Raw genomic sequence first — 18396 nt, forward strand, 5'->3', positions numbered from 1 at the left:
TTTCTGTCCACCGTGAAAGTTCAACGTACTCGTTGTTTTACCCTGACAGCAGTATCCGTATAATTTTTTCCATTTTCCTCTCTTCCTGGTTAAACAAATGGGATAGACAATGTTGACTGGTTACCGTAATGTAAAGAAAGTATGCATTTACCGCTGTGCTTTTTTACTGAGCTTCTGCGATGAGAGGGGATATTTATGTTTGTTCAGACAAATTATTGACAAAGCAAAATGTTTTACTCGGAACTAGATTATTGTATTGTAGAGTATTTATATAAAAAGAAGAAAAATAATGAAGAAAAGCTACAGAGGCGTAACACGAACGTTCAGGGGCTATCAATTACGAGATTAAACTATAAGAAAATTACTTTTAAATCGGACAAGAGTTTGGGACGTCTTGAATTTCAATACGCTAATTCCCATGACTGAAAAACAAAATTAAAGCAATGATTTTTGCTAATTTAATGTAGCAATTCTAAGTTTCTACGGAAGTCAACAAGAAATTAGCATGCAAATAAATTCTGCGCGAAACTTAATGTCAGGGGAGGCAACGGAGAGACAAACGGAAACAGCTGCAAACGAAATAAACAGTTTGCTCGCACGCAGCGGTAATAACGAGTTTCGCGAGAATCCGTCTCTTCGGTCAGAACAATGCACCGTGGAGGATGTAACTTCTTTCACAGAGGAAATACCGTGGAGAAAAGCAACCTCGGGAAAATATCTCTGCGTAATTCGTAGATCGGAGCATGCGTGTACATATACAGGTATTCTAAAGAATTGTAACACGTAGTAGTTGGCAATTGAGAAGGAACGAAATTGGCTCAGCCAGTCGGTTCTTGTTATTTGAACGGTGAGTGTCTGGATTCGAGCCGATTGGAATTTTCGCGCGTTTCTCGGTAGATTTTTCAAAAATTTTTTCCTCTTAATTGTTTGTTGTAGATAACAATAAATGCATGTTATGTACATTGTTGAAAGTACAGTAAGATATTTCAGACATTAAATCACGTATTGACTACATCTTGCGTGACATTACAAACTATTCGTCTTATCAGACGATTTGAATCGTTTCAGTTTACGCTTGGCACGAGTGCTTGGACGATGATATCATTGTTGAATTTTTAATGTTTTATAAATAGTTTTTTTTTTAACAGCGTTTGATTAGTTTGTTATAAACCGTAATTCCAGTTTGATAAAATGCTAATGGCTTTCAAAATCTTTCTTCCTTTTGTCAATTAACGATTGTAAGCTATTCTTAGCATATTAGCATTTTAGAATTCATTGTGATTAAAGATTAAAAAATTAGATGGCTTCAAACTTTGAACCAATAATAAACCAATATTTATCGTTTAGATGATATAGCGTTACATACAAATTTTGCAATATAACTGAAAAAATTTCATCTTCTTTATAATAACAAATTCCTGCTATCAGTATTTTCTTCTGTTCCAGTTTAGTACATATCACGATTCGTAATAGTTTCATGGTCATAGGGTATGAGTTTCTGCAAACATTCTGCGTGAGTCATGCTGGACTTTGCAGCTTTTTTTAAAATGCTTTTATTCAAGTTTTACCATTGTTTTGAAAAAGAAAGATTCGATAGGATCATCTTAAACAAATGCAATAAAGTACAGCAAAGGCTTAAAAATATATCTATCGTTATGTAAATTGTCAGAATTGACTTGTAATTAACGAAATGTTCGAATTACTTCTTCAAGTGCTCCAAAGACTACCAATTATATTATTACACAATTCGTTATGCAATTTTATTATAAAAGGATAAAGTTTTCAATTGGAACGTGTTCGATAATATACGAATCGTTAGTGGAAAAATATAAAATTGGATCGACTGTAAAAGCTCTTGACAGATAAATTCTGATTAATTCTTCCATTACGGCAAACATTGTGAATAATTCTATTGTTACAACAATGGAAAAAAAGAATTATAAATATTCAGCTTGCCCTCTTATTCCTGAAGAATGAGAATAAACAGTAGGCTTGATACAGGCGCGAATAAATTTCTCAATTATCGCAAAGATATGTAATTAGTTTAGCCATATCGCGGCCAGGTATCTCCTAGTGTCAATGTGATATACGTAATCAATCCATGAATGCAACGATGAACGGTTGTGTGGTGTGTAAAGCACGGGTAAGCGAGTAACACACGCACACATAAAACATAGAAACGCACACTATGGTATCGTTGAGAATAGGGACCTGGTTAAAGCTGCTACAACATCAGTCTTCCACCGCGATCTGTCGTGTGCTGAGCTTTCGACTGCTCCCCATGTGTTTTATTCGTCAGAGTAACTCTTTTTCCATGAAACTGTCAGTGTTTCAAGAACAATTAACAATTTAAAATCAATTGAACAATTAAATCCACGATAAATTAAAGCGGTACGTATCGATTACACGTCAATTATTCAGAAATTACAACAAATTTGACCACTTGATCGCAAGTAGCTTATATAAACGTACGAAAGTTGAATTTTAAATGATGACATATTTAAATTCAAATGAATTTTTTACTTAAACGAATTGTTAATTTATCAAGCGGGGTGTGTTTTCAGTGCGGTGAATCATTCAAGGAACGAAAGAAAGGCGATCACGGGTAAATGGCTTCAGTGACGAGAACGTGAACTTTTGAAGCTATTATTAATATCAAACATGCCCATAAAATCGGAGTTCAAGGCAAAGAAGAGCATCGATGGGACACGCGAGTGTACCAAGCATGCTGCTACGCAGAACGTGTCTTTGTCGCATCTTAAAAAATTACCACCGATCGACATCGAATTCAATGACCTGACTTATACGATACCTTACGGAAGAAAAGGTAAATTGCTGCTTATTTTGAATACAATAAAAAACGGAGAGAATCTGGCTTCCCCAGGCAAATTAAAAAGTAAAATGTGCATATTTCCTTGTGCCATTTACACTCATCCTTAGAGCTAAAAATAACATGCAAGATAAGAGTCTTCCAGATAATTGTAATTCTATTCTTTCGTTTTTCAATCCGTAATTCATTGTACGTGGTTTTTCCGTCAAAGTTTTCCACCATAAAAATGATCAGGAAAAAATTATGATTGAGATAAAGTAGGAAGTAGTATGGTATTAACGTAGTACTAACTTAATAATGTTGACGGACTTTTATGTTCTTAACTAACTTAAATTACCCGACATTTCTTAGACTTCTTATATCTAGAACATCGAAGTTTAAATTGAAATTATCGTAAAAGGTCAAGGGGGTGAAATTTGAGGGAGGAGATAAAGTGTTCCGGTAGAACGATAAAAATTAATTATGCAAAATTTGGTTTAGATCGGTTAAAATGTTTACACTCTATTTTTGTATATCAAAACAACATTACGATAGAATGGTATGATAAAATTTTAATCAATATGATATTATATGTTATCTTCCGCGATAATCGTTGAATAAAGCTATCTTCCTCTTTGAAACCTTTCAAACTGAATGTTGTACAACATAGAAGTGCAGTTCCTCGGATAATTGCATGTCGATTTAACACTAATACATAATGCAAGGACAAAAAAGTTAGATAACCATAGACGTTTCAGAATCTGTGAAATATGCCATTTATTAGCCGTTGTGTAATTGAATGATTATAATATATTAAAGAAGATTCTTGGTGTCATCTGAAGATTTACACATTCTGAAGATGAATTCATCACGAATATCGATAAATGACTTTGGATTATTAATTTTCTTCATCAGACATTCGTTCGCTTTATGAATTTTAATCGTTTAGAAGTCTTTGCAACTCTTCAAAGGATGTATAATCAATTTTTTATTCAAAGTAATTAGAAGTTGATCGTCGTAAAATGATAAATGATTCTAGAGAAAATGGTCCGCGTTTATAAAAAGTGGTATAAATGTTACATCTTATGAACCTGTTACGAATTTATTACACTGTCAATGTTGTAACATTTTTTTTGATAGTACTGTGCCATTTACGTAGTAAATTAGTAATGTTATTCCGATGTAATCGGAATGTCGAGGAGACGAGAAGTAGAGCCTCCCACCGGAGTTGGAAACATTTCTGAAGGATGTAATTTATCTTTGTATAACTTCATGTGAATGTACTTTAATTGAAAAAGATTTCAATAACAATAGTTTTTTGTCTGCTTTCCATTTCACTCTTGCCTGACTTGCTTATAGAATAAATGGTGTTAAAAGTCTCGAGGATTGATCAGAATGTGATCCACTTGAATACATTGAAGCACGTGTTTATCGTGCCGTTTGAATATCTATTATTATCGTTCGAAAGTAATAATAATTTTTCACGGATTGATAAGGAAGTTTGTCAAACAACGGGTTTGACGTTGCTGATTAAAGGAACCTCGAAAATATTAAATATTTAACATATGTTAACGACACGATTACCACATGGAACGGTGATAAAATTATTCGGAGAGCTGCATAACAATTACGCGTGGAACGCCGTGTCATGTTTCCTTTGGAATATTATACTTAACTCCCCATTTATTTGCATTTTCTCACAATTTTTCGTACACGTAAAATTGTTGTAATACTTATTTTCTTATGTCATAGGTTCGAAAGTAATCTTGAGAGGAGTTTGCGGACAATTCAGATCCGGAGAGTTGACCACGATCTTGGGTCCTTCGGGTGCAGGGAAGTCTACCTTATTAAACATCCTCGCAGCATACAAGTAAAATTTCATGAAATATACATTATAAACCAAGTATGCAAATCGTGTGGCAGGTAAATTATTACCTGTCGAATAAGTGACATTCATTATCAAACACGGAAGTAATTGAAACAGTATTTTAACAAGCCAATAAGTTGCTAAATCGCTGATCAATTTAAACGTTCTGTGACTTGCATTTATTTCTCAATCTTCTATTTTGTCTAAAAGCTCGAGTTCGATGTCAAAGATCAGTGACCCCGCGACCTAGGATAAACGAGTGGAAGTTTCACCCTAGCTGGAGATAACACGAATTCTAACGTCAGGTCGATCGATAAACTAACTCTGTTCGCGTGCTACGACATCGAGACTCTTTCACGACCAACAATCACCTCTTCTGGCTACCCTTTCCCTCGCTCTTCGTTTCGTTTACAAAATCGGCGGTCATCGTGGTTTCAGATTGACCGGTGTCACCGGACAGGTAAGCACCAATGGACAGCTACGAGACGTGGAGTCTTTTAAGAAAATGTCCTGTTACATTATGCAAGAGGATCTGATTCAACCGCGGCTCACGGTATTCGAGGCGATGCAATTTGCCGTGGACTTGAAGCTTGGACACATTTCCAAAGCAACGAAACTGACCGCTGTAAGTTTTAGTCAATATTTTTTAAATGTTCATTCAAAGTGATTGAAGCCTTCGAGAAAGCGATGTTAAAAATGTTAAAAAGGCCCTTGCAAAACTCGAGCAAGAGTTAACAGAGCATCACTAATTGTATTGCGCTCTTCCTTTCATACGTTACACCAAATATCATGAATTCTTTCCATTGTTCTACTCGAAGCAGCATTCTTCTTATGGTGTTTGGAGAAGGTACAGGCAAAATTGTACAGTTTAAAATGCATGTACAGGTGTATTCTCGGAAAGACAAGAATACTGAAACTGCATTGCGCGGCATTATTCGTATTCTCGAAGCGTGTTACCGGATAGAAACACACCGGATACAAGATCAACAAGGGAGATGCGTGCTTTCATTCACTTTTTCTTGAATTCAATTGTTACGACGTTCTTTCTGGATATTGTAATTTCGATAATTTTAGATCGAAGAAATTTTGGACATCTTACGACTAACCCGTGCGAAAGACACGATTTCCGAACGGTTGTCGGGTGGCGAGAAGAAAAGACTTTCGATCGCGTTGGAACTGGTGAACAATCCTCCGGTCATATTTCTCGACGAACCAACCTCGTGAGTAATTCGTTCGTTGAACTTACGTGTAGTAATACGACAATGGCTTTCAACATGATTTAAAATATTGATTCCAGAGGATTGGACGAAACCTCGGCGGCACAGTGTATCGAGCTGTTGGAACGTTTAGCGCGATTAGGAAGAACCGTAATTTGTTCGATTCACACACCAAGTGCGAGGATTTTCGCGAAATTCGATCATGTCTACGTTGTAGCCAATGGTCAATGCGTTTATAGAAACACCGTGCAAAATTTGGTACCGTTTCTACAACAGGTCGGTTTGGAATGCCCGAAACATTACAATCCCGCCGATTTTGGTGAGTAAACGGTACCTTGATTAAGGTGGCGATGGCTTCATCATGTCATAGATGGATGGTAATATCTCTAAACAAATGTTTATCGTTATAGTGATAGACGTATCTGCTGGCGAATACGGTCCAGAGTGGATAACTCGAATGATGAATTTCGTGGACACAGAAATGCCTATCGTTCCTGTTTCTCGGTCAACGGCTTCAAATCTTCCGGAAAAGACGTTAAAAGTTTCCTGGTACGATCAATTCGTTGTTCTCTCGAGAAGGATGTTCTTACAGTTGTACAGAAATAGGGTATGAAATATCAGGCCCAAATGAACACTTTCGTTAAGCAATTTAATTAATTAATTAATTAACGTTTTACAGAGTTACATGTATCTAAAGATAGGGTTACACATATTCCTCGGTTTTATCATCGGTGGCTTGTTTTTGGATGTTGGTAACGATGGGACGAAGACCTTGTTCAATTTTGGTTTTTGCTTCGCCTGTTTGATAATTTTCCTCTACGTACCTATGTTACCGGTATTAATGCAGTGTAAGAAATCAATATTTATGCGAGAAGAATCGATGATTCTTGGCGTTTAATTGTTGAAACCCGATCTAGAATTCTCCAAAGAAAAATGATTCGATGTCGCGTTTATCATATAAAATATTGTACAGTGATATCCTCGATTGCTCTCTATTTTCGTTTTTATTAAATTTCATTATCATTTTTCCTTTTTTCTAATTAATTTTAAAATTACAGTTCCTGCGGAGGTGCAACTTATTAAACGAGAATATTTCAATATGTGGTACGACTTGAGCCCCTATTATTGTGCCTTCACCGTAGTGAACTTACCTGCACAGGTGAACTTCTCCAAAAATTGATCTGTGATTAAACAAGAGCCATTTCGCGGATCGTAATTTCTTCGTTGATTCAACTTTGCAGATATTCGTATCCTCAATATATCTGTCAATGGTGTACGTAATTACGGGGCAACCCATGGAACTCTTTCGATGCACGATGTTTTTTAGCATTTGTTTTTTGTGTATGTTCATAGCTGAAAGTATGGCCCTGGCTATAGCCACTATGTTAAATATAGTGGTACGTTTCTAAATACATACAGTTTTTAAATTTTCAATATTTGTTTCTAAATAAATACTCGTTTTATAGAACGGTACGTTCGTTGGACCCGCAATCACTGTTCCTTTGATGTTGGTCGCGGTGCAAGGACTGGGTGAAATGCAAGATTTGCCTTTTTATCGTAAATTGATAATGTATCTGAGCTACATTCGTTACGGTTTGGAAGGTCTTATAACCGCCTTGTACGGTTTCAATCGTGAACAATTGTATTGTCCGCCGACAGAAATATTCTGTGAATATAGCGCACCTCGACTACTTTTACAAATAATGCGTAAGTATTTCCCTTAGGATGGCAATTTTTTCATTATACAATTGCAAATCTAATAAATACAGCAATGCCTAAATTTTTGTTTCAGAAATGGAGCATGTGGTGTTCTGGGTAGATTTTCTTGCCTTGATAATTATCCTCATTCTCCTTAAGATTCTCACCTATTATTTATTAAGACAAAGACTTAGGCCAAACAAAACATTCCAAGCACTGCACCTGATTGGAAGGCTGATAAAGAATCGCTTTAATATTGATAATTAAGAAAGCTAGTCTTTTTCCATGACGTGTACAAAATACATACTGAGAGGAAGAAGTGGAACCCTTTTTTGTTTTTTCAATGTGATAGAAAGCCAAATAAGTAGTCTCTAACAAAGAGATCTGTATCTTGTACATATATTGATAGAAAAAATTTTTCTACAACGAAATGTATCGAATTAAAATATACAATATTTAAGAAAGTAATCGTCGGTAATTTCACACGCTTTAACGTCCATGTAGAGCCAATATCAAAATATCCTCAAACATTTATGGTATCAGTATATAATATTAAAGAAATTTTTTTATTACGACACGATTCTTTTATATTTTATAGCGTTTAAAAATATTGGCCATTACTTACCTACTGCAGTGTACACAGATTGATCGAAAATTTTTTTACCATTTTAAGTAACTTCGCTTAAAGTGGAATCGTTCTCAGCGCTTTTTTGGTAAAAAAATTTCTATCTAATAAATCTTTCTTAACCTTTTGTAATTTCAACAATAATTGAAGTATACATGTGTCGGTAATCGGAGACTGCGCCTTTGGTAAGAGTTACTTACTTGCTTGCCTGTATACTGGGTTGCATATAGGAAGGGGCATTAGAAAAAATGTGAAAAATATTTAACTTAGGATTAATTTCTCAAAAAAGTGAATATATAGATCGATGAAACGCTTGCTGAAATAGTTTTTAATATTCTTGAAATGTGTATAAATGATGTTGTATGTTTATTAAATAAAATATACAAAATAAAATTGTTTTAATAACTATAATTACATAATATACTTTGTACCAGATGTTGAGGCACTCACGTGTAAACTTAACTCACGAGGACAGATAGCTCTATATTTATAGATTTCAGCTATGGATAAAAATATCATTTATCAAAGCTTAGATATCAAAACTCATCTACCGCCTTTATTTTTAATTACTTTGATGTGATAAGCAATTTTATATTAAAAATGAATTCCACACTCGAAAATGAAAATTCTTTACATGGAATATTGAGAGATAAGCACGATCACTTATTTTCCTCTTTTGTAGCGTTGAGCAAACTTACAACGAAATAATCTAAGATAAACGGCCACGACGTATACGTACAGGCGAAATTCAATATAGTAGTAGGTACTCCTGGTTTTTTGCAAATATCTCGAAAACTAAGTAAGTCCGACATGAAGGTTAAAGGAGAATAGTTGCTTAAAATGTTGAATTTTACAACATATTCAAAAAATCATTGAAATAGAAAGGGGAGCGCCTTTCCTCAAGTTCACCGAAGTGTCGAATTTAACAGCATATTTAAAAATTATCAAAATCAGAGGGAGAGTGCTTTTTCCACAAGTTCACTTTATCTTACAAAACATGAAACACTTAGGTGCTTGACCATCTGCTACGTGATCAGAAAGGTGTAGATATGGTGGGGTGCAGTTCTTAAAAGGGAGCGACAGTACAGATCTTTCTTCATAAGATCAGCAGCTGAAGCACGGGCAAATATACATTAGCTCATGTTTTCTTTGTTTAGATTAATAATTAAAATTTACCACAAAAATGTTTGATAGTAAAAAAGTTTGTAGTATTTTATATATAATTCTCCTGACTATTGTAAATGGGTAAGTGAAAGCTATTCTTTTCAATCGTACTCCGTTTCGCGATTTAAAATACGTAACGCATACAAGGAGAATATTGAAGTATTTTTTAATTTTCTCAACGTATTATTAGATTTAAGATACTCTTAAAGAGTTAAGAAATTGTAAAATTTTTTTTAGCAATATTATTCCTCGGAAACCTATTGCATCGGAATCGAATGATTTCGATCTTTTAATCTTCACTCAACATTGGCCTCCCACTGTTTGCTACAAATGGAAAACAAATTCCGCATCGCATAAATGTTATTTTCCAAAAGAAAAAGATGAATGGTCAATTCATGGTCTTTGGCCTTCTCAATTGCACAAATTAGGGCCGCAATTTTGTAATAAATCTCTCGTGTTTAACTCGACTGCGCTAAAACCATTGATTAAACAGCTGCAAGAAAAATGGATAGATGTACAAGAGGGTACTGAATCTTCTTCACTTTGGCAACACGAATGGAATAAACATGGGACTTGTGCAGTAGTGATAGAACAGCTAAATACTGAATATAAATATTTTGCAAAAGGGCTTAACTTATTAGCAACATACGATATGAAACATGTATTGGCAAAAGCGAATATCATCCCTGGAAAAGCGTACGCAAAGGCGGATATTCTTCATGCCATTGAAAAGGTTTTAGGTAAACGGGGTGCGATAATGTGCCAGAAAAACCAGGTAAGTGTTTAGTATCTACTCAAATCAATTCGATTAATATCTAATTAAATCAATTCGATTAGTATCTAATCAAATTAATATTGCGATTGGTATAGCAAACTGGGGAATCATATATATTCGAGATACGAATATGTTTCGATAAGACACTACAATTAATTGATTGTGATGGTATTTATGGATATCCTACAAATTGTGATAATTCTAAACTGGTAACGTATCTGAGTGAAGTACCACACGGGTACACTGTAGTACAAATGTAATTACCTAATGTACAAAGTTACGAAACACGTGATACGTCGAACTTACAAATTGTAATATTTAAAGAAGAAAGGTAAATAATTTTCTATGAAGAAATTAAAAATTACAAACAAACTGCCATTATTTTTAATTGTATATTTTTCTTTTTCCTTTTTTATTTGCAAATTATACTGTAGTTAAATAACAAATATCATAGAAACGTGTACCTCTTGTAAATTACAAATGAAGAAATATTTTAAAATGCTGTTTTCTTTATAATGAATCTGTAGGACATTATAAATTGGTACATTAGCTTACAAATCATATTATTGATTGCACTGCAAGCTGATATTTATGACGTTCACTCTGCTTTCTTCTGCACAATTATAACTGCAGATGGTACTAAGCCTGAAAGTATAGTCATTACAATCAGATGATTGGACTTTGTATCTTCAATTATGCAATTACTACAAAGTATTGATATCAATGACATATAAAGATTACTCTAAATCATAAAAGCTGACTCAAACGATTTCAATGAAAAAAATAACAATAAATGATACCTAACACATCCAATGGAGTATCATAGTCATCTTCTGTAAAGATCTTCTTTGGGAAATTCGTCATTAAATTAAACGGACCAGGTGCGTCTGTCCTATTAATTTCAATAAATAATCTGACAGCAGATAATTGCTCTTTACTTCCAAAACTTTGTGTTAATGTTTGTCCATTAGTGAGTCTAATCTGAAACATTGAATATTGGTGTGTTCTTGATATATTGAAAAAAGTAACACACGTATATAAATATGCATCCAGAAATATAATATATTACCTGTAATTTTGTTTCATTATATTCTTTTCTATGATGAGTTGTAGAGGATGAAGGCACAGAAGGAGGTTCCTTGGGTACTTGTTCAACATTAGCTTTAGCACGTCTGGCAGCTTTATCAGCTTCAATTTGTTCTCTTACCCTTTGCCGTGCTAATTTCTCTTCTTCTTTTTCACGTTTTCTTTCTTCCAAAAGTTTTTTCATCTCTAACTCTTCTAACCTAAGATGAAAATAGGTGAATAAACATATAACATATACTTCCTTTTTTGTTTTAGTATAACTTACTTTCTTCTAGCTTCAGCCATTTCCTTTCCAGACCTTATTCTATTTTTTTCTCTTTCTTGTGCATCTTTCTTTTCTTGTTCTTCTCGTTCTTTATTCTTCTGCTTTAATTTTTCTGTCAATATTCGTAGTTGTTCTCTCTTTTCCTCATCCGAAAGAGGCTTTTTCTCTTCTGTACTTTCAGAAAATCTATCATGTCCAGACTTTGTTGCATGAAATTCAACTTCCAAATTAGACTTAAACAATTTTCCACATCTATATATGCATATTAATCAATATATTATTTTAAATATCATATAAATATTAGTCAACATAAACATGATGCACTTACATATCGCATTTCATAGATTTAGCAACTTCAGTGGTAGATACCTGACCAATAGAATTAGCAGTGTCATCCTGAACTGGTGTATGATCAATTGACGGTGGTGCGCTTTCAGCGATAGGTGGTTCAGATAATGGTTCTGCATCATCTGAATGAGCCAAGAGCCTAAAATAAAAATTAAGATCGTCATCGGACGACGAGAATGAAGCCGCGGCCTTTCTCGTACCATTCCATTGCTGGAACAACACCTTTGTTTCCTGTGATTTCTAAAGCTTTTTCCCTAAAATAAAATACATATTAAAATATTAAAGGTTAGATATACTCGTTAACGCTCATTAGTAGAAGTCCTTACGCTTTAGACATGCTAAAACCCATATCGACCAACATATTTATGTCACTCGACGACATTTTAAACTCAATTTTTTAAAACGTATATGAAATACTTTTAACTAACAAAATTATATTCAATACCCAAGCAGTCAAAAACTTAACGTCACCCTCGAACGACGCGCTACCTATATTCACCTATATTGCTGCGTCCATGTATTACAAATCCTTACCCAGTGCAGTGACTACAAATACAAAAGACTGGACATGCCTTTGTTTGCGAGAGGTCGTGATTTAAAGGGTTCCAGACAACCCCAGATGAGATTGCTTTGATGAACGAAATACAAGAGAAATTAAAAATAATCATATTTTATTATTCCTTCCGGCTAGCTTCATGTAGGTAGCTAAAGGCATACATTAATCCTTATTTCATTTTCTGCGTTCATTTAATTTGCTGTAATAACCTTCTTAGCTTATTGAATAAACTCCTTAGGAGGATGAACGTGTTGATTTTATTACTTCCGTCTGCACCCTTTATATCTCAGATTCCACTATATCTCTGCACCCTTATATCACTGCATTCCTTACATCCCAGCAACCCCTACATCTCAGTATTCCTAACATCTCTGCATCCCTTACATGTCTGCTTCCCTTACATCCCTGCATTCCTCACATCTCCACATCCCTTACATCTCTGCATTCCTCACATTCCAGCCTTCTTTATATCTCAACATCCCTTACATCCCTGCACCCCTCACATGCCTGTATCTGTTACATCCTTGTATCACTTATACTCCTGCATTCGACACATCCCAGTACCTCCCTGAAATTGAGTTGAAATTTTTGCGGCTATGAGGGGTGCGATTTTATACAAATTTAGTTCCTTTTTTCGCCACCAGAGGGCGCTGATCCGACATCGAAATTTTAGTTCGCATTTTTGCCGCCAGAGGGCCAGAAATCGAGCATGATATAGTTCCTTTTTTCGCCACCAGAGGGCGCTGATCTGACATCGAAATTTTAGTTCGCATTTTTGCCGCCAGAGGGACAGAAATCGAGCATGATATAGTTCCTTTTTTCCCCGCCAGAGGGCGCTGATTCGACATCGAAATTTTAGTTCGCATTTTTGCCGCCAGAGGACCAGAAATCGAGCGTGATATAGTTCCTTTTTTCCCCGCCAGAGGGCGCTGATTCGACATCGAAATTTTAGTTCGCATTTTTGCCGCCAGAGGGCCAGGAATCGAGCATGATATAGTTCCTTTTTTCGCCACCAGAGGGCGCTGATTCAACATCGCCATTTTAGTTCGCATTTTTGCCGCAGAGGGCCAGAAATTGAGCATGATATAGTTCCTTTTTTCGCCACCAGAGGGCGCTGATTCGACATCGCTATTTTAGTTCAAATTGTTGCCGCTAGGGGGCGCTGTTTTTTCGAAATTTTCGCGAAATTCTACTAACTTACCTTCACTTACCTTTACTCGAAGCAGTTTTTATAATATATTTATTATAAGGGATGCAGAGATGTAAGGAATGTAGGGATGAAAAGAATGTGGGGATGAAACGAATGCAGGGATGAAAAGAATGTAGGGAAGTAAGGGATAATGCGATGTAAGGAATGTAGGGATGAAAAGAATGTGAGGATGAAAAGAATGTAGGGCTGATAATAATGTAGGGATTTAGGGGATGAGAGATGTAAGGAATGTAGGGATGAAAAGAATGTAGGGATGTAAGGGATGATGCGATGTAAGGAATGTAGGGATGAGAAGAGTGTAGGGATGATAAGAATGTAGGGATTTAAGGGATGAAGAGATGTAAGGAATGTAGGGAGGAAAAGAATGTAGGGATGTAAGGATGTAAGGGATGATGCGATGTAAGGAATGTAGGGATGAAAAGAATGTGGGGATGAAGAGAATGTAGGGCTGATAATATTGTAGGGATTTAAGGGATGAAGAGATGTAAGGAATGTAGGGATGAAAACGATGTAGGGATGAAAAGAATGTAGGGATGTAAGGGATGCAGAGATGTAACAGAACGAGGAATTCCGTAGGGGTCTGGGGCTGGGGCCCCGGTCTCCACTGCACGCGGCCAGAGGAGTGCTGGCATCGGGTGTCGCCCCCGATGTCGGCGCAGTATGGCACAAGGCGGGGGGTCAAAGGACCCTCCCTACCACCCTAGTGCAGGCCACCGTGGTGGTTTTAGTGGGTAAAAATCCCACACTACCGTCGGTCCCTCCCCAGGGGGACTGAGGGTGTCTTTCTAAAGATTTCCACCACGTTAAAAAAAAAAAAAATGGTATTTAAGGGTTGCAGGAATGCAGGGATGTAAGGAATGCTGGGGTAAAAGGAATGCTGGGGTAGAAGGAATGCTGGGGTGTACGGGATACTGAGATGGCCGTGGCCTATAATGAGGGATAAAATTATATAAATAACTGGAAAAAGTAAAATAAATGGGGTCCTCGGCTGAGACCCTGAAGAGGGATATAATCATAAATGTTATTCCCCTTCGATGAGCTTATTTAGTAAGCAAGAAATAATAAATGAAGTAAATTAAATAAACTCTGGAAAAATATTATACTGGTTGTGCCCTCTTCATACGGACCTGATATTGTCCAGGGGTGTTCGGGACCCCGTTGTGCCAATGACGCCCTTTGTGTACCTATCTGATATTATATTGGGGTATTAAGGACCCCGAAACGCCGGTGACTATCTTTGCATACCAATAATACTGCATCGGGGTGCCAGCGACCCCAAACCGCAAGTGACTATCTCTGCATACCGACAGGATATCATCTTGGGGTGTCAGGAACCCCGAAGCACCGGTGACACTGTTTGCATACCGACATTTTGGCATCCGGGGTGTCAGGGACCCCTAAACACCGATGACACTCTTTACCTACCGACATTTCGGCATTCGGGGTATCGGGGACCCCGAAACACCGATGACACTCTTTGCTTACCGACACTTCGGCATTCGGGGTATCAGAGACCCCGAGGTACCAGTGACGCTGCAACTCTATAATATGCCACCGGGGTGTCAGGGACCCCGAAGTAAATAGCGAAATATAAGACCTAAAAACGAACAAATCGTGAAACTCACTTGTTCGGGATAGTGATGGGTACGACCGGATCTAGCGAAATATAAGACCTAAAAACGAACAAATCATGAAACTCACTTGTTCGGAATAGTGATGGGTACGACCGGATCTAGCGAAATATATAACCTAAAAACGAACAAATCATGAAACTCATTTGTTCGAGGTAGTGATGGATACGACCGGATCTGTAGCGCATGCGCACCACAATTATTCATTATAAAACAAACTTGTAAATAATTAAGAAATAATTCACTCACAAACAATGAAAATGATATATTTGTAAATCACAAACGATTTCCAATCAATTACAGTTATCAGTTATCGCAAAATCGGAAGTTGTATATGTACAAACTTTCAAAGTATAATTGTTACGGACATAGAATGTTTTGTTGTTGGTGAAATATGGCAAGAAAACAGATGGGAACGTAATAATAATAAACATTTTCAAACAAATAATATAAAGTGAAGAGTAATTATGGTTTATTTCCATTCTAAATATGGTTTACAGTCAACAAAAACATTTATACCATTGTAATTTGCTTTCGTCCTTACATAATACCAATGTTAATTTAATGCAAAATTGGAGCGAAACATAACAAAATGAGTATATTATTAAAAATAAAAACTTAAATAGTAAAACATAGAGGTGATCAATATTAGAAATGTATCTTAACTAATAATGCAACATACTATTACTTATAGCAATGAAACAGTAGATTGCACTATTGACTAAGATAATTTTACAATACGTATTGTTGGAATAATTCAGATTGTAAGTTTATATATTCTAAACATTTCTTTATGTATCTCTGATTAAAGAAACAAATTCATAGTCTAAAGTATTATTAAATTAAAAAGATTATTAGTATTCCTGGGATGCCTTGTCGCCTTTTCCAGATCCACCAGTACTAGTTTTCTTTGGCAAAAGTACTGCCTGAATATTGGGCAGGACACCACCTTGAGCGATAGTTACACCTGACAGCAATTTGTTTAATTCTTCGTCATTGCGGATAGCTAATTGCAAATGACGTGGAATTATCCTGAAACATCAGAAAGCAGCATATGTATTAGTTAATCATATTACATTATACCTAAAGGTCATCTCTTGCTTAAGTGTAAATGTATACAAATACATCTAATTAGTATCAAATTTGTTTTGCTATATAAATGATAAATGCTATAAAAACTTATACTTAAACACTGTTTAAGAAATTTATAATTGTTAGAAAACAATATACATAATTCGTAAATAGTAAATATAAGAACAAAAATTTTGTGCTTAATTGTATTGCATGATATACTGTAATATCAATAAATTATTAATGACAATTTTCTTTTTTATAAATTTGAACGTACTAAAAAATCAAGATCTAATTTTTATAAAATAATAGGAAAAGTAGACAATGAAAATAGATACATAGAAAAAGGAAGAAAGTGAAAGACAGGAAGAGAAAGGAAGGGCTTGCTCTACCAACCTCGTCTTCTTGTTGTCTCTTGCGGCGTTTCCGGCTAACTCGAGTACTTCAGCCGCTAAGTATTCCATCACAGCAGCTAAATAAACTGGTGCTCCAGCTCCAACTCGTTCCGCATAATTTCCTTTTCTCAAAAGACGATGGATTCTTCCAACGGGGAACTGCAGCCCTGCCCTACTACTGCGGGTCTTTGCCTTTCCCTTAGTCTTTCCTGAAACACACATGTAAACGGTTTTCCAGCTTTTCCATAATTTATAGTACCGAATTATTGTAAAACGAATTCAATACCTACCACCTTTACCACGACCAGACATATTTTATAGTAAATGTATGAAACTTTTCTTAAATACAACGATAGATGCTCCTCCTCGGAATGCCAAGTAACGAATGAACCTCTACCCTCCTCGACAACGGTTATGCGTATGTACGTCAGATATTTTGGCGGCGACAGTTAGGACAGCTCTTGTTTGCGCGGGAATATTTCCACCTCACCAAGGAGTAGTGGCGCCCTCGTTGTAGGGCTAAAATCCCTAGATAAAACCGGCAATTATTCAATAATATTCTTCTATTCGTCCCTTATAGTATGAGTTAATGTACAGAATTAGCTAATATGCAAACACTAGCTCCTGCAACTAACAAAGTCTATTAATTGCTTATTTAGTTTTTACTTATTTCCTTTTTGTCAAATTGAATGAGTCTAAATAGTTATTTCAACAGCAGTTGGTGACAATTATCACCAGGCGTGCATCCTGTAGGAACGAGATAAGTTTCGATATAGATGGCGCTGGTACGACAAAAAATTAAATTTTGAATTTTGGATTAACGGTAACAAACAGATATTCGAAGATTACGAAAAGTCTGCAGGTCTTGTTAAACTTAAAAAACTGAAACATGATTGAAAATAAAGCAATTTCTTTGCATTAGAAAGGATAAGAATAATTATACACAGAAAATTCATATTTTCAACAATTTACTTCTAGGCTTTTGTTTTGGCCAGATCGAGACCGACAAATACTTTGCGGTCTTATTTTGTTATACAATACATAAAAATAATGATATTTACAAATGTAGGATAACGTTAGGCACTCAATGAACAAAACGATGAAATTATAAATGGTTCTCGTATTATACATACTGGAGTTGTTACGTATGACGTATTAGTTGAACGATACACTCAGAGAGCAGAGTGAGATACAAGTACAAGGATACCACAAATTAGAGTAGCGTCGATCTAGTTGAACGTAAAAAAGCAAAAAATTTTCTTAACAAAATGAATTTTATTTTCGCTTTTTTAGCGCGTATTGCGATCCGATTGTTTTTATTGTACGAATGTGGAATGTTGGAGGTCGGGTAACAAGCATATTTTCACGTGGAATGTGCTCGCGCGATGTCTCACATTTACATTTAAATTAAGTCACTTTACCTATCATAAGTACCTCACTGCTGTTGTTACATTAATTTTTCTTGTATTCACTGGCCTTTGCGTTCATTGTTGCGAACAGTGGACATCGAAAGGTAGGATCGGTCACTATTCTGATTTCTCGGAATCAGACGTGATTTTCCTGTATGCTACGAATGTCCGTAGACTAGAGTTACTTCTATCTCGAAACATCTTTTAAGTTAAAAATAATATAATTCTAAGATTTCGATCTTTTCTTCGTTCTTGTTTCGTTACGTTTTG

At 35.7% G+C, this 18396-nt stretch overlaps 4 protein-coding genes across 9 annotated transcripts; 2 read left to right on the forward strand and 2 right to left on the reverse strand.

Annotated features, from left to right (window-relative positions):
* The first annotated feature begins 18 nt into the window (after positions 1-18).
* On the forward strand, positions 19-9280 carry LOC117607762 (ATP-binding cassette sub-family G member 1). 6 transcript variants are annotated; one of them, XM_034331848.2, is made up of 12 exons: positions 19-761; positions 2565-2827; positions 4562-4679; positions 5115-5301; positions 5751-5896; positions 5974-6212; positions 6304-6500; positions 6573-6741; positions 6952-7052; positions 7135-7290; positions 7360-7600; positions 7686-9280. In XM_034331848.2, the coding sequence occupies exons 2-12, from the start codon at positions 2662-2664 to the stop codon at positions 7856-7858; spliced, it is 1893 nt and encodes a 630-aa protein (XP_034187739.2). In that variant the 5' UTR covers positions 19-761; positions 2565-2661; the 3' UTR covers positions 7859-9280. The 6 variants fall into 6 exon arrangements, with proteins under 6 accessions (XP_034187739.2, XP_034187740.2, XP_034187738.2 ...); XM_034331849.2 differs by lacking the exon at positions 19-761 and adding an exon at positions 827-847; XM_034331847.2 differs by lacking the exon at positions 19-761 and adding an exon at positions 835-893.
* A 41-nt stretch (positions 9281-9321) lies between these two features.
* On the forward strand, positions 9322-10566 carry LOC117607765 (ribonuclease Oy). Its single transcript, XM_034331854.2, has 3 exons — positions 9322-9461; positions 9618-10155; positions 10251-10566. The coding sequence occupies exons 1-3, from the start codon at positions 9400-9402 to the stop codon at positions 10413-10415; spliced, it is 765 nt and encodes a 254-aa protein (XP_034187745.1). The 5' UTR covers positions 9322-9399; the 3' UTR covers positions 10416-10566.
* Positions 10567-10610: 44 nt separating this feature from the next.
* On the reverse strand, positions 10611-12364 carry LOC117607763 (UBX domain-containing protein 1). The gene is made up of 7 exons (XM_034331853.2): positions 12181-12364; positions 12055-12108; positions 11835-11993; positions 11507-11758; positions 11225-11441; positions 10956-11136; positions 10611-10800 (listed from the first exon to the last, which is right to left on the reverse strand). Exons 1-7 carry the CDS (start codon positions 12234-12236, stop codon positions 10754-10756), a joined length of 966 nt encoding a protein of 321 aa, XP_034187744.1. The 5' UTR covers positions 12237-12364; the 3' UTR covers positions 10611-10753.
* A 3335-nt stretch (positions 12365-15699) lies between these two features.
* Positions 15700-17167, reverse strand: LOC117607648 (histone H2A). The gene is made up of 3 exons (XM_034331591.2): positions 17008-17167; positions 16719-16926; positions 15700-16283 (listed from the first exon to the last, which is right to left on the reverse strand). Exons 1-3 carry the CDS (start codon positions 17027-17029, stop codon positions 16106-16108), a joined length of 408 nt encoding a protein of 135 aa, XP_034187482.1. The 5' UTR covers positions 17030-17167; the 3' UTR covers positions 15700-16105.
* Between the last annotated feature and the right edge of the window lie 1229 nt (positions 17168-18396).

Source organism: Osmia lignaria, chromosome 6 (assembly GCF_051020975.1).
Source record: "Osmia lignaria lignaria isolate PbOS001 chromosome 6, iyOsmLign1, whole genome shotgun sequence".
In the NCBI taxonomy this organism is placed as follows: Eukaryota; Metazoa; Arthropoda; class Insecta; order Hymenoptera; family Megachilidae; genus Osmia; species Osmia lignaria.